This window comes from Lepidochelys kempii, chromosome 10 (genome assembly GCF_965140285.1).
Source record: "Lepidochelys kempii isolate rLepKem1 chromosome 10, rLepKem1.hap1, whole genome shotgun sequence".
Taxonomy (NCBI): Eukaryota; Metazoa; Chordata; order Testudines; family Cheloniidae; genus Lepidochelys; species Lepidochelys kempii.
The window spans coordinates 81,022,128-81,038,581 of NC_136389.1; the positions used below are offsets into that span (position 1 = coordinate 81,022,128).

General features: G+C 39.7%; 1 protein-coding gene across 9 annotated transcripts in view; it reads left to right on the top strand.

Annotated features, from left to right (window-relative positions):
• The window catches only part of MAP2K5 (mitogen-activated protein kinase kinase 5), a 212,653-nt gene that overhangs the window by 160,607 nt on the left and 35,592 nt on the right, over positions 1-16,454 (top strand). For 8 of the 9 annotated variants that reach the window (XM_073304431.2, XM_073304432.2, XM_073304435.2 and 5 more), the window contains one exon: positions 13,858-13,919. The exons of the other annotated variant lie outside the window; for it this stretch is intronic. In XM_073304431.2, coding sequence (XP_073160532.1) covers positions 13,858-13,919 — 62 coding nt within the window. The remainder of the gene's footprint in view (positions 1-13,857; positions 13,920-16,454) is intronic. 9 annotated transcript variants of the gene reach the window in all.

Genomic DNA, 16,454 nt, shown 5'->3' on the forward strand with positions numbered 1-16,454 from the left:
GTTTGTATTGTTAGAGGGTCATTTAATAAGATATATAGGGTTTAGATTAGTGGTTGCATCACTTGGAGGTGCTGACTCTTACCAGGAGAGTATCTTGGTGGGCATTTATTGTAAGGGTTATTGTGTTCTAGGTCATGTGTAGTATTGTCCTTAACAGATGATGTATTTCTCTTCTCTTTGTGCTTTGTTAGACATTCTAGACTCCTCCACCCCGTATACTCTTGTTAATATACCCATTTTTAATCTTGTTTGTTTTATTCTTAACTTGCTTTATTTCCCCTCCTCCTATTCCCTCTCCCTCAGCTCTTTGCCCATGTTGGGGAACAATAATGGGACCCACTTACTGTGCTAATGTGTATGACTCTTTCCACATCAGGACCTCATGAGAGATCGTCTGTTTATTATCTGGCATTGTACAGCTGCTGCTGTTTTCAGTAAGTTCTTGCTAACATGGGTATTAGCGATTAGAAATGTTTAGTGTTGTAAGACTGATTATCTTGGGCCAAATGCTCCCCTCTGTGGTAGAGTATATAGAGGGGAAATAGGGGCTGAGAGGTCCTAAAACACACAGGACGGGGGAGCAGAGCTCTGCACCTCCCCTCCAGCCTGCAGTTGCTCTGCACATGTTTCCTCAGGAACCCGTAGATATTGAGGCAGAATTCCCCACCTAGCTTAATGAGGATCATAACAGCTAGAGGTGATGATCTGTAGCTTCTCTCTCCCCCGGAACCGGTCGTGCACAGCAGTGGACCACTCGCAGCACACGCTCCTGAATGAGTCACACTACCATGGGTATGGCAGGGAAACAGCAGAGAGCAACAGGCTTTCCATATGGGTGCCTTAGGACCTGTGAGGATAGGACCCGATTTCCACAGGAATTCTCAGACTCCAAAGAGCTGGTAGGCCGTATTTCCTCGCCACTGAGGAGAGAATGATAATGAGTCACAAGTTTTAACTCCTGGAATCTTTTTCTTGACTCTCTAACTGTGACCCTTCTAGGTGGAACAGGGTAATCTGGGTCTTTTTTCCCTATAAATATGACTATCACAGAGTTGTTTAAAGAAACTTTCCTTAAGGTGGGTGTCCAGTGGCAGTGCAATGCCCAACCGTCTTGCCTAGGGTGGTCAAAGCGCATGACCTTGGAGCTTCTGTTCAGTGACCTTGAACCTAGTGTGGGATGAAACTGCAGTCTGACATCTCTATGTGACTCAGTCACGTAGATGGGCTCCTGAGGGAGTCATAAACCTGGTATCCCGAGTTGGCTCCAGGCTTGTCTACTGGGGAGAAGAGCTGGCTGGCATTGCTGCTGGCTGGTGGGGCTGATGTCATTCAGGGATCAGGATATTTTTTCAAAAGCCTTTGAGTAGACCAGTAGTTCTTCCTGACAGAGATGTTTTTGTTTGTAATTCCCTCCACTATATAAGGCCCACATACAGCAAAGCAATTTCAGCAAGTGCTTGAGTCCATCTTTATTTATCAAAGCACTTAAGCAATGGAACTTAAGCATGTGTTTTCACTTTAAGCACATGCTTAAGTGCTTTGCAGAATAGAGGCCTACATGCTTTTGATAGTGCCGTGTTTTACTATGACTGTAACATATTTTATAAGCTGCAGATGGATAGAGTTGAGGCTTGATGGGATTATACAGATAGGTTAGAAACAGTCATGGTGATGTCTCATGTTGTGGTCGATGAAAAGAGTATTACAGTTTTTGAAACGTATCCAGGGAAAACAGAAAACTTATCGTGGTCTATTTTTAATGCAAGGTACAATGCTAAGAGATCTGGTTATCTCCTTTCAAAGTGCAATATGTTGAAATAAATGCAGTTTGATCATTTTTAACTATGGTAACACAGAATTAGCATTAAGATCTTGACTCTTTCTAAAAGTCATTTGTTCTGTTGGCAATCATTATTCCTCTAAAACTATTATTATCCATTCCACCAAAACAGAAAGTAATCCAAAAGTTAATGTTCTGTTCATTTATAATTATGGTTAATTCATATGATGTATTGATGAGCAAACTTGTTAAGAGGTCGTTCTTGTGTTACATAGGTATTCTGGATTGTTAACAAACACTATATGTATGGTGACACCTGACATAAGAAAAACCCTTATTTAAAAATATTTGTGGTTGTCATGAAAATGTAATCTTTGATGCTGTTCATTTTTTAACCCATGGTGAAAAATTCAGGATCATGGCTAATTCTGGAAAAGTTGTTGTAAAGTTGACTTTTTAACTGAAAATTTTTTTAATCTAGCAAGAATGAGTTATAAGACTCCTTAACTATAGCAGATCAAGAGAAGTGTTTTTTCTGTTTCTTTCCATGAATTAGTATTGACATTTTCCTGCAGAAATTCCACATGTTTAGTAAGTGATTTGAGAGGTAGTTGTAAACTGTTCTGTCAGTTCTTTGTAATGTCTTTATTATTAATAGATGTGGTCAGGAATTTTTCACCTTTTTTTTTTTCTGGTCACAAAATGTCAATTCAAAACTGAAACTTGTTGTGCAAATATATCAGTTTCAACAAAACACTCTTCAGGAAGGTTTCTAAGGACCCAGGAGTGTGGGGAAGAAAGAGACACGTGTGCACACATGCACAGACCCACCCACCCCAGAATAACCAGGATCCGAGTGGTTAGCGTACTCATTTGAGATGTGCGAGAGCCAGGTTCAGTTCCTACTCTGAATCAGATCGATGTAGCAGATGCAGGTTCAAATCCCTACTCTACCTGATTTGGAGCAGGGACTTGAACCTGGATCTCCCACATCTCAAGTGAGAGAGGCCTAGCCAGTTGGCTAGAGAGGCAGTCTCTCTCTGGCCCAGTCAATATTTAACTATTTATACAAAGTGGAACAGCTCCAATAAACGAAATTGAGAGAGACAAACTCTCAGAAAGAAAACAAATTTGGAAACGTTGAGATTTTTTTATGAAACAGAGTTCTTGTTTTCTAGCTAGCCCAAATTATTAATGAATTATCATTATTAGTTGGTGCAGCTTATTGAGGAGTATTGTATGAATGGGACACTTATCTGATAGGGCCATGAAATGGGACACTTATATGATTTGGCCTTGTTGTTGCAGTTATCAGTAGGACATACTAATTTAAGCAACAGTCCTTGTCATAGCATCTTCTCCCTTCCATGATGGAACTTATGCTTGATGGTCCAAAAGTGAGGATACAATAGCGTTAACATCAGTTCATCCAACGGCACAGCCACTAATATAGGCAGACTGGTGCCATTTGAGTGCTGTGTATCATTTGATATTCTAGCAATCAACTTTGTTCATCTGCAACTCTCAGAAATGTTGAATGGGAACGCTGAGCAGTGTGGGTTAATCCCTCCTGGGAAGGATACACATCAGTTGCTGTGAATGCAGCCTTTCCAGCAGCATACCAACATGAATGAGCATGGAGTTCTACTGAAAATAGACGCTCAGTGCCCAGCCTGAGAGGTGTCCTGGTTGTGGCCCTCTGTTCCACAATTGTGCAGCCACAGAATTTAATGTACAGTCCACCCCGGCCACAAAATCACGCTTCTGAATCTCTGGTTACGTTTTTTCAAAAAATCATTCCTACTCATCGTGGTGGTGAATATAACTTGGAGACACAGATAGCATGAGTGTAAATCAGTGCGGCGTTGCCTGCGGATGTCTGAAGCAGTAGTTCTTGGAGGTGTATTCTGCCCCAATTCATCTCAATAGGTTGACTCTTAAACGTAAAGATTACAATTTAAAAGCTACAGTTTTAGCTATTTCACTGCTTTCAATACCAGACTGCCTCCCAAATTCCACAGATGTCAAAATCCCAGCTGTTCTCTGCCCAGCTGCCAAAGCCTCCAGCATCGCTCCTAACAACTTTTGTGATGTGGCTGTGCATTGGCTGTATAGGAGTGTGTAGCACATTGAAAACTGTGGACAGCGTAAAATAAATTGAATGAGAATGAGTATGAAAATAAATAACACAAGGGCCACTGCACTGATTGTAATTATGCATTTTCATATTTAATTTATTAAAAACCTTCAGTTTAATATTTAAATGAGACTGCCTTGAATTTCCAGTCTACTACCCAGTGTGCTGTGGGGTACAGAATTTAGGTTCAGTTGGTCATAGAGTACATGGGGCCGAAGTCATAGTGCATTCTTGTGTCCTCCTTGTTTGATCAAAACAAGCAATGGCATTGTTCTTAAGCTTCAAACCTATAGCTACACTCTTCTGTGTTGTGCAGCACACCTTGAATTCTACATGAGACTTCATTGTCTAGTTATTTCCTCAAACATATTCGAAATGAAATAGTTTAAAAACGTTAGCGCTTACGATGCTCCAGCCAGCCAGCCAAATGAATTTGAGGAAAACATACAGATGTTTTTGGATCCATATGGCAAATCCCAGGAGGCTAAACCTGACAGCTCTTGGCTTTTCAGCATGTCAGCTTTAGGGGTGTCTGTTATATGTCCAGAGATGAATAGACGGATGAAACTTGTGCTATGGACCACATCCAGTAGGCAATCCCCTGTCTTAAACAACTGCTTTGAATTATCCCCAAGCTCTCCAGGGCTATTTGGTTTGGCTTTTATTTAGTTAAAGTATCTCTACTAGGAAACCAATTGTTGCTGGTCCCATGGGTGGTTGCTTAAACCGGATTTCATTGTACTGTACCATTTGTGGTAGCAAGCGCTGTAGTTAAGCTTTCAGAGTAGCAGCCGTGTTAGTCTGTATTTGCAAAAAGAAAAGGAGTACTTGTGGCACCTTAGAGACTAACCAATTTATTTGAGCATAAGCTTTCGTGAGCTACAGCATCCGATGAAGTGAGCTGTAGCTCACGAAAGCTTATGCTCAAATAAATTGGTTAGTCTCTAAGGTGCCACAAGTACTCCTTTTCTTTTTTTGTAGTAAAGCTTGAGTTCCAGCGTCTAACCCCTTCTTTTTCAATAGCCTTCTCCAAGCGATTCTTTTTTGGCTGAAAGTTTCCATAGCCGGTCTCAACACAAAGGTGATTTTGTTTGTTTTTAAAAAATTCAGCTGTTCTGAGTTACGGTCAGGGCAGGAGGGAAGCAAATTATTTTTTCTTTCTTCTAATCAGTTTTTTTGTGTTTGCATAATGTAGAACCAGTGACATTCGAAACTTCGGACTTGCGATATTGTTTTGAAAGAGACTATTCACAGGAGCACGGACTGCTTTTGTGAGTAAGGGATTGCAGCATTGTGATCACTGCACGTTTTGCAGCTATTAGGACTTTTAAAACAGTCCGGTTTGACGAAAATAGTTTTATTAGTTTTAGTCATGAAAGCTTAAATTTGGAAGTTTACATGTGAGAGCTTTTCTATTATTTTTGGAGAAATGTTCTCTTCTGTTTTTTAAATCTCTTTGTTAACTCACCCCACCTCCGCAGAGAAGCTAAGCTTCACAGGACTGCAGTTTGGATCAGCTTCAAGGAGTTTACAAGCTCCACAAACTGAAGAGCTCTGGGTATCTTCTTTTTTTTCATTCATAATGCTGAGAAATTTAAAAGCAAAAATGAGCATTAATGCAATGTTAGTGTTCAGACATCGCGCATTCAAATGTCGTCAAATTCCAAAATGTAAGGCTTCCTCTGCAAAATTAACTTGCCCGTAAAGCACATACTCCATGTTGTAGTTGCTTTTCCTGGTCAAATGCAACCTTTCATTTATTGCTGTGGCATATCTGTAAAAATATACAGTACGTGCAACATGACCAAATTAATGTTACAAGAGAAACGTTAACCTTTCGAGAGCTTAATTTCTCAAACTTAATGTTGCACCAATGCTCATTTTTGGATTCTTCAATCTACATTATATAGTATAGAATAACAGCTTGCATAGGATCAATATTCAGCACAGCTTGACTTTTCCTTTATGAATCTTTTTATAGAATGTTTCTATCTATGTTGCCATCAGAATATAATATACAGATTTTGCATAGATTTCTATATTTTAATCCTGAAAACTTTTATGTTATGTTTCTGAAGAGAGAAGAAAGTCAAGTATCAGAATATATGTATATAAATTATGACATATGTATGCATGATATATACATATACAAAATCCATAAATAATATGGTTCATCGTAATTTATGTCCTAGACCAATTGTACTTTTATTGAGACAGAAACTGTGACCTTACCAGTGTATGAGATTCAAAGACTTCTATAGGAACAAGGTAAAACCACAGGTAGGAATTGCTGAATAATTACCTTTAGACCAACCTGAGCAAGAACCTTCCCAAGAGGGTGAGCTCATTTAATGGTTCCTAAAACTCAATCTTGTGGATGTCAATGGTCATGCTTGATTATTTGCAGCAGTGTTTTATGAAAAAGCAATAAAAATGCATTGGGAGTATACAGAGGAAAAAGGCAACAATAAATGGTTTTAGTTTTTCAAGTGAAGTCCCTTTGGTGTGAACAGGAAGAGGCTGTGTTTCATGCTGCTGTGCCTTAGCTATTTGAAAGGGGCGTGCGTATACGTGTATCTACCTAAAACATTGCTCTGCTCTGGTAGCTTATGATCGACAAGAGACCAGCAATGAGAGGAAAAAATTCTTAAGTTTGTTTTTAGAGAGAAAGCAATTACAGTTACGGTTAAAAGATTAACCTGTTTTCCAGCTACCTATACACTTAACTGCAAGGGATTAAAAAAACCTTCAGAGAGCCATATTAACAAATACAAAGCTTGGCAAAAGGTAGAAAATGACATAATATACATTGTAGGTAATTCCTAAGGTTAGTTACTCTGTTCATCTTTCTTGCCTGTGCCAAATTCTGGAAAACATTTTACAGTAGCAAATGCCTCAGGAGAAAAATGACTGAGTACTTGAAATATCCAGAGTGTGATTATATGTGAGATTATATATATTTATGCACACAAGTATCTATTTATGTATATAATTCCCCCACCCTACTCCTGCAAGAACTTGTAGACAAAGCTATCCTGGTGAACAGCTAGTTCTCGCTTGATTTGCAGTGTTGAGGGTAGTCTCAGTGTTTTGGTGGATAAAACAATGGCCTTTCAACCTTGTTTCTAGTCCAGCTGGAGAGCCTGAAATAAATGAGTTTACTGCTGACACTCCAGTCCCAGCAGACAGAATTTCACACCAAAACGCCCCCACATATAATTTGTCACAATTGGCACCTACCACTAAGAAAAGAGCAAGGACTGACCCAGTGTACAAATGTAGTCATCTTTCACCTTCCAGCTCAGGTTGGCAGTAAAATCCGGGCAGTCTAGAAATGCTATAAGTCTGGCTATCTGAATCTCCTCCAGCCTCTGTTGTATTCTGCAAACCTTGTTACTCTAAAGGATTCACGTGTAGTCAGATTTCTGGAGGAATCTTAAAACAAATTTAGTAAGAAGTCTGTAGCATATTTTTAGGAATACAGCTGAACGTGGTCAATATTTCAGTCCATTGGTCACATTTAAGTAGTTTTCAAACTACAGTGCATTTATTACACGTAATTGCACAGGGTTTTTTTCTGGTTAGTGTAAAATGTAGCACTTCTGAAAATCAGACTAAGTACTTACCCACAGCTGTCTTTCTCATAATTAAATGTTGGCTACTGTGTAAAAATAAATATGTTCTTTGAAAGCTCACTTGAAAGTTACTAAGTAGTAAAAGAGAAGCAGGACACAGTAGCAGTGCCTAAAAATTCTATAACCCTGTTCAGGTTGGTCTGGTATCCCAAAACTCTGCTCACAGGAGTGATTTATTAAGCACTGTAGATGTGCCCCATTAACATACAAGAGTCTCTGTCCAGAGGAGACTGCAATCTCAGAGCCAGGGTATATTGGGAAAACTCCAAGAAGGGATCAAGTATCAGAAGGGTAGCTGTGTTAATCTGGATCTGTAAAAGCGGCAGAGAGTCCTGTGGCACCTTATAGACTAACAGACATATTGGAGCATAAGCTTTCGTGGGTGAATGCCCACTTCGTTGGATGCATCCAAGAAGGCAGTAACTTGGATTTGGTTTGTTCTCTTACGTTAGCTCTCCTCTCGTGGCCATAGAGCCAGAGGGCCATGTCATCTCCTTCCGCACAAACACATGCACAGAGGAAAAACTTACATAAAATAGCAGTAGCTCTGGAGCTGTGCAAAATGTCACAGAGAGGAAGGGTTAGTAGCTGAGCAAAGCCTCCAAATAGCATAGAGCCAGTGGACTTGCTACAAATCTGGCCTCTGCCTTTCAGGTAGCAGGGAACTTGGGCTTGTCTCTGCACTGCTCTACAGTTGGCCTCCTTCCTGGAGCCATCTTGGTAGCCACGCTGCCATAGCTGGTCTATGGCACATCCCTGAAGGTGAGTAGAGGTTGTAGGTTGGAAGTTGGTTTTGAGTGTCATTAACTTGAGAATGTTTCCAAGAAGAGCATGCCGCCTAGAGCAGCAGCTCCCTGAATTTGTTCCTTTCCAGGTGACCATGCCCACCCCAAAACACACACACACACACACACACACACACACACACACACACACACACACACACACAAAATCATGGATCCAAGGTAGTGGCCTCAGCAGAGGAAGGAGATAAGCATGCCAAATACATTTTTGCTCCCCTCTTTCTTTAGCTTTTGGGGCTGGTTTGTATGACTAAGGCCTGATCCTCAGTGGTGGTTCTGTACCTGCTGAAGTTCTGGTTGCTCAGTGCTTCTCAGACCAGAAGAAATGGGAGAGGCTCTAGGTTTGTGTAGTGAATGAGGATAAAACCCAGACCTGGTAACTTATATGCACAGATTGGAAAGGAGCATTTGAATTCTGAAGACTGTGTTCATTCCTCCAAAGCCAGTCCCTCTCTCTTTAAAGAAGAGGGATTCAAAAGAGATTCTCTAAGTGTAAATATTCCCAGGTCTTCATTTAGATAATGCAACTTACCTAAATGCCATGAAAGTCGATAAGCTCTATAGCAGAGAGTTGTCACTTTATAAATTAAATATCAGGAGCAGTGTTTGAAGTTTAAAGCCCTCCCACCTCAGCTCAGATTTTCTGCTGCTGTGCTTTTTTCTTTATGCCTGAGCACCTTGCTGACAAGTGCTAATAACGATGCCAACAGAGGGTCCAGTTGGAGTTACCACACATTAAACATTCTGAACTTGTCCTTTTGCTCATAGATTGTGCATAATTAATAATTAAACGGTTTCAGTTGTAATGGGTTGACCTTCCTGAACTGTTCATTATTCACAAGGCAAAGGCATCACTCAAACTTTTTTTTTTCCCTCCTGCTGCCCTTCTCTGTACTCACTGTACATGCACATTTCAGTTGTTTTTGAGAATCAGGCTGACCAAGCACTTCAAAAGCTGCCGAGACTTAAACATTGTCCTTTTCTGTGTTAGGTCTTGCTTACATAAATGTTGTTTTGATACTTGGGCTAGTAGGGTGTTTTGGAAACAAGATGCAGAGGAGAAAATGGCTTGTAAAGTTCTAAAGCTGATTGGCATCGGTCTCCCAGCAGTGTATTTATGGCTCTAGTGTTAAGGTTGTATCAACCTTCCCATTAATAAGCCGTTCTATTTAGAAGTTAGTAATTTAGAAATAGAAGTACAGAAGAACCCCTGGACTGAAGCCCTGACATATTGAACAAAGAGTGCCAAATTTTACTGGAAAAAAAAAAGAGAGTCCATTTTGTTATTTTTTGGAGTTTAAAAAGTATGTACCTCTTCCCCATCCTCTGCAAAATTTTACACTGCATTCTTTTGGCCTTGTATAGAATAAGACTCTGTTCTTTGGTAGAATGAAATAAAGTTGGCCATTAGATCTCATGTGGGCAATTCACTAATATTACTCCACATGTGTGACAATATTTTCTTATGCAGAATGTGCAAAAAAAAGTTAGCATGAAGACTTGATGGGGATTTCTGAGGCTTTGTTTTATTTTATCGTATTTTCATCCCCTTGAGAGTCCACCGGTGCTCCAGTCTAGTGAACTTCAGGACACAACGTAAAATGTATTTATTTTGCTTAGATTTTGTTTGGCTTTTTGTTTCATATGTAACAACATAGTGGTTGCTCAAATTTCAGCAGGTAACAACAGCAGCATTTTACATATTGGGAGTAGTTTCATGTACAGAGTATTTTTAAATTTGTAACTAAGCACATACAACAAACTCATTCTCTAAATAAAAATATTAATGTTGATATTAGTGCATGGGATGGAAATGATAATCTAATGTATGTGTTCCATCTCCAGCTACTATGATTTCAAAAATTCTGTGTATGTGAGCAAGCTCAGTGGCCAATTTTTAACGTTTTACTATGGAAGAAGGTAGGTTGATTGTCTGCTCTTTCAGCTCTTTCCAATGGAGGCTAAGATGTGCTTCCTCTTGCATGCTTGTAGATTTCAGCAGGTATTTTCAGAAGTGAAATGAAGGTATTAATTTGATGCAATTAGCTGTCTTTGGTGCAATTATGTGCAGGTTAACAGAATAGAATATCATGTCTTAAATTCAATTCATTCTCCATGCATAGGTACCACTTTGGCTTGTTTGGTTTCCCAGGGAAGATAAAATGACAGCTTTAATCAAGTTGGCTGGTTGGCAATTCATTAAACTATTGTATATCACAGTTTGTAATGAGGCCTTAGCTTGTAGTAAGTTTTATGTGGGAATCTGTATTGAATCCTATAGCAGAATTTTAATATTCTTAATAAACCTCGTCTCAAAAAAGTGATCTCTGACTTGCCTAAAGTAATAATTTCCAAATGTCACTTCCTGTTTGGCCCCATTGCAAACTGGACGACTCACCATCTTTCTTCCCTGGACTCCAGGTTGTTGAGTTTTCAATACTTATGGCATACATTTTCAGAATAGTTCACAGAACATCACTACTACTTCACTTTACCAGTATGGTTTAAGTTACAGTATGTACTTGAAATATTATTCTTTCATAGTGAAATTTGCTGGCCGTCTGCCTAGGGGTGGGCATCGCTTAGTGACTTCAGTTAGGGCCTGCTCTCGCATGCTGTGGAGGCAGAGCGTTGCTCATATAATAGCAAGATAAAAAGTGATGAGCTGGACAGAAGTCAGTGTTGATAGGTGTGCTGCCATGTGGTTGCCAGGGTGTCTGCGCCCATTAGCAGAAATGAGCCTTAAGGACTGCATCTGAAGCCCATGGAACTCAATGGAAAGACTAGAGCTAAGCACCCAGTTTACATGCTGAGAATCATGTAGGTTATCCTCCACCTACTGCCCCCACTTCTTTTTATTCTAAACTTCTGAGAGTAGAGTATCACCTGGAAACTGCTGTGATTGATGTCCTCGCAGCCTCGCTTATAAGTGCCTAAGATAGAAGGGAGCCGGCGTGCAGTGAGTTAGAAATTTCCACTCATGGTGGATGGCTGTGCTTTGCCTTTGACCTCGCTCGCACCCAGGTGAAGCCTCCTTTCTCGCTTGGCTGGAGCACAGCAGCCTTGGGCTACTTGCTGTGCTCTGTACAGGGAGTTTCAGGACAAAGGTATTAATGATGTCGTGTTACTGAGTACCTTGCAGTTTTTTAGTGTGGTGTTTCTTATAGTTCTGTTGATTCCTGACCCAGGGAACTCAGGAACTCTAGTTCCAGTGAAGTAGAGGGAGGGTCTCCAATTGCTTCATACAATTCAGTGGATGTTCACTCCACTTTCCATAATGTAGTTTCACTCTGGTATAGGCAGGGCTTTGGAGCTGTGTTCCGGCTCTGCTCCAGCTCCAGGCAAAAACCTGCAGCTCCACTGCTCTGGAGCTGCTCCGCGGGCTCCGCTCCAGAGCCCTGGGTATAGGCAGATCCTGTGGTGCTGCCCTCTTTGTGATTGCAGAAATTATCACCTACCAAATAGGTGTTAAGTGCTGCCTGCCCTCCTCCTCCACTCTGGCATAAATTGATCCACATTTGCAGTTCTCAGAAGATGAGCATTTTAGATCCTCCTCACTTGTGCCCCTGGTGGGATTGGCAGTGCTCTCTTCTGATGAAGGGGTGGTCCCTGCGCAGAACTAGCTCCCCAGAGTGCTCTGCAGAGGTAGCTCCAGCTTCCAGTTTTCAAAGAGTTGTGTGAAATGTATCCAGTGAGCATTTTGTGTGTTATGTGGATTTGTTCTGTTTTAATCCCCACATCCCACTTGGGAGCGGGGACAGTTACCATTTCTAAACTCAGACCTGAGTATAGGTAGGACAGCAGAAAACCATGGAAATATGTACACCAGCCTGTCTCCATTCAGCACAGCCCTGAATTTTTCATCTTACATATGATTAACTTCTGCATGTGATTCTCTGAACTAGGGAAAGTTTAAAGGCTCTGTGTTTCCTTATGTTTCTTCTACTCTCCAGTGAAAACCTTCCTATACTGATGTCTTTTTTTAATTTTAGAAATACTAACCTTTCCCTCCTCTTGGACAAATTCAACAAGAACGAAGGTGCATGTCAAACATTCTATACATTTAATAGAACTCTTTGAAAATTGTAGAGCGATGCTGGCTTCTCCTTTTACTCTTCGTTTACTTTTGATTTAATTGTATTTTCCAGCAGTTTCCAATTGTTCGAATTGGAAATGAAACCTTAATAAGAGTTCTGGTTAATTTTCTGTCTTGTAATTACCTATCTCATTTTTCTGATAATTGGTCACAGCAATTATATGTATATTTACTAATCACATAGGAGGCTCTGCAGTTGTATCTATCTGCCACCATTGATAATGACACACACATTTCAGAGGTGCTTTTATCATCTTCTTTTTTCCACTACATCAAAGCTATTTCCTCGCATTCTCAATAATGAATACATGCATGCATTTGACACAGTTGTGTGCTAGAGAAATTGTTTGGCTCCCACCAAATGCTGCACGCTCTGAGTTTCTTGCCTGCAGCGCTGGAAGGTTGTATGTAATGATATATTGCTCATCCAAATGGCCAAAGCACTCCAAAGCACAGTGAGATTAAAATAAGTCATTCCTTTGTTAATTTAAATAGGTGCATGTATCATACTTTGCAGGGTACTTTGTGTAGGGATGTCAGGAAGGAAAAAAGCTGCCGAAAGGTATTTTTAATAGCAAATGAGAATAGATGAGAATGGAGTCATTTGCAGCTGCCTGTTTTATGTGGCTCTCTTGTTCCAACTGTAGGTCTAATGAGATGACACTGTTCAAGTACTCTGCAGTGTAATTTCATTACATCCTGAGCTGTTACACTATAAACACAGTGGAGTTCTCTGTCGTTCTTGGAAAAACTCCTAAATTCGTAAAGCCCTCCTTTGCAAATGGTAATGTTGTTTGCTCTCTGTGTAATTTTTTGCTTGTGCTCTTAATTTATTTGCTTTCATAAATACTTCGTAGTTAATTTAGCTAGGCTGGCAAATCTTCCATTATAATTTCTTTTATCTCTTGTAACAATTTTTCTTTTAAATCTAGCAAGAACTATGCATAGTAGGACAGCTCTGAAATGAATAAGTGTAAATAAACATGAGTGTAAATAAAAAGTGAATTCAGTGAAAGAAACAAAGGTCAACACAAGAATAATTTCACAGCTCTTTGTTAATTACAAGACCATTTGTGTGTTACTTAAATAATCATTAATTTCTCATTTACACTTTCCCTACCTTCCTTTCTACCCTGTGGCTATCATTGTCCTTTTTTCACCTCTCCTCGGTGTCTTTCCACATGTTTCTACCCGTTGTGTAGTACTCATTACTTTAAATTCAGTGTTTTATAACACATGTTCAGAAGAATTTGTACCTTTTTCTCTATTTCTCTGTGTGAGATGGGGTATTGTTTCATACTGCGTTTTTAATGTTTTATTGCTTCCCTTTTTAAAAATTGTCCTCACTTCTGACTCTTTCTTCCTTCCCTTCTCCCTCCCTCCCCCAAATATCAAACCAATCCCAGGAATCGCCAGTCCTTCCGGTTGGGGAGTTCTCTGAGCCATTTGTACACTTCATCACTCAATGGTAAGCTCAGTTTGCAAACATGCCATGCCCTCAATGTAAATGATACATGCCATTAACTCTGCAGCTCCATGAGACCTTATGGCTTCCCCTGCATCCTTTCTGAGGCGAGAGGGACTCGGGGGCCTTGGGCAGATGAGGCAGCAAAGCTGAGCAAACTGTTTAAATTATGTAAACGTTATTTACATGAAGGGTCGTCAAAGTACTTAAGAGGGTTTTTCCTGTTTTAATAAACGGCGATGAATCTGGGTGCATTCTTGTGCACAGAGACTAGTTTAAGAATTCAATTGGGAGGGTTGGGGGAAAGAGAGAATCATATTTATAACTTCATTATTCAGAGCTGCTGGTATTATTACTCATAAAACTGCCTCAATGTTTAGAAAGGTAAACAATGTCCTTGATTAATTCATTGGCTTTCCAGTAAGTAATTTTTATTCTGAGTCATGTTTTAAAGTGCACCATAGGGCGTATGTTTTTTCTTCCAAACTGAATAGTTCAGTGGAAGGCACTTAAATTTCAGAGAGAGGGGAGAAAATATTGTTGAAAGAATAAATTTCCTATGCAACAAAAGGTTAAAGCTCTAAGTACAATTCATTGTAACAAAGATGAGAGAGGAAATGCTTATTGGGTTTTTTTAATGTCTCATTTAAAAAGGAAGCAGCCATTTAAGTAATAAAATGAAGGCAGAATAACTGACATTGAACTTTGTATAAATGTGATGTTTTTGACTAAGATGTTTCCATTTATTACAATGCACTGCCTGGGCCAGCTGGTGTAAATTGGCAGGCCAATGGAGTCAGTGTAATCAATGGAGCTGTGCCAGTTTATGCCAGCTGAGAATCTGGCCCTGCAGCAGTGTTTAGGAGAGGAGTGATTTAGGGAAGCTTTCCCAATGAAGCCAATGAGGTTAAAGGCACTGAGCCCCACCGAGGATCAGGCCCATAGCTGTCTGCGATGTGGTAGATTGTGCTTTAAGACATTTCAAGTTCTCTAGCACATATTAGGGCCAATGAGCCAAAAACTATGCAAATAAAATGAATATTCAGATATTTTAATATATTATGTATGAAACCATTCCAAGAAACTCTCTCTCTCAAGATTCCCATCGTGTGTGGCAAATGGTATTGAAAATGAAGAATATACAGTATGATTTATCAGTTAATTAAAATAATAAATACGCAGTTTGTGTTTATATACTACAGGCCTCCTTTTCGATGGCTAAAACTTACAGCAGGCCCCAATGTTCAGTGATTTTACAGCATAACTAACTGATGTGCAGGAGACTGCACCTTCTTATCCCTTCCAAAAAAATTAATTAGATGTTGCATAAAAAATGTTATTGAGAAAGAAGGAGGGTTAACCTGTGTTAAAATTTCCACAGATGTCAAGAAACGTGAATGATGGTGGATAATAGCCTGGTTTTCCCAAGAGATACAGCTACTTTGGAATATCAGATTAGGACTGTTACCCACCCACTATTCAGACAGCTTGCATTACTTGCTAATCTGTGCATTATTTGAGGTACATGTGGTTATAAGAAAGGCAAATTGTCCTTTGAATCATTAATAGTACTATGGCCCCTATTTACTACAAGAATATTTATCTTTTTTTAGATATAGTTTAATATTAACCTGCACAGTATGCAGCTTACTTTAGCACGAGGCATTATTGTCCAAAAAAATTACTTTGTATACCATGTTAGCAATTGACTCCGATAAGTATTAGGCACATCAAGTGAAGAGCACATCAGACTTTGACTTTATGCCAGTTACACCATAAACTCTGGCTGTTTGGACGTAATCCAATTAGTCAGTAGGCAGCTCCTGATGGTCACCTCAGTGCCATGTTATAGTGCTCCTTCAAGCAGCTAAACTCCGTCTACAAAAGCTAATTGCACCTGTTGCACACAAAACTAGGACTATTTGGATGAGAAACATGATCTTATAAACCGCTTAATGCTCCGTAATGAACTGTCAGCCTGCAGAGCACTGGAAATAAGTGTGAAAAAATTAAGGGAGACACTCCAGGGCACTGCGTGCTACCCTATAGCTGTTTAGTGTTAAAAATTAAACTCTCCACCTGTGTGTATTCTACGTCTGTCCAGCTATATCATAATGTCAAAATAAGAAAAAATTTACCATGGTTTCTCAGTTGATTTGTTTATACTGATCACTATCTTTAAAGGAATCCCCAGTAACAAGGATCCCCAAATTAATTTAGAAAATAAGTGGTTCTAGACATGGTAAGAGAACATTCTTTGGAAGTTTGTGGTAGATCTGACCACCTTCTAAAAGTGATAAAAGTGACCCATCACATTTCAGGCTTGAAATGCTCAGACACACACAGCAAGACAAGTAGAAAATCCATCATATTCTACAGAATCTTCTCATCAGCAGTTGAATACATAACAGTTTTATTAAGGATGCAGCAACACTGTATGGAATCAAAAGCTGAAAAAAGAAGAGAGAAATTGATCAACATTTTGGGCACTATTAGGAGCCATGTCTTCAGTTTGTACTTGATAAAGTTAAGAAGTAC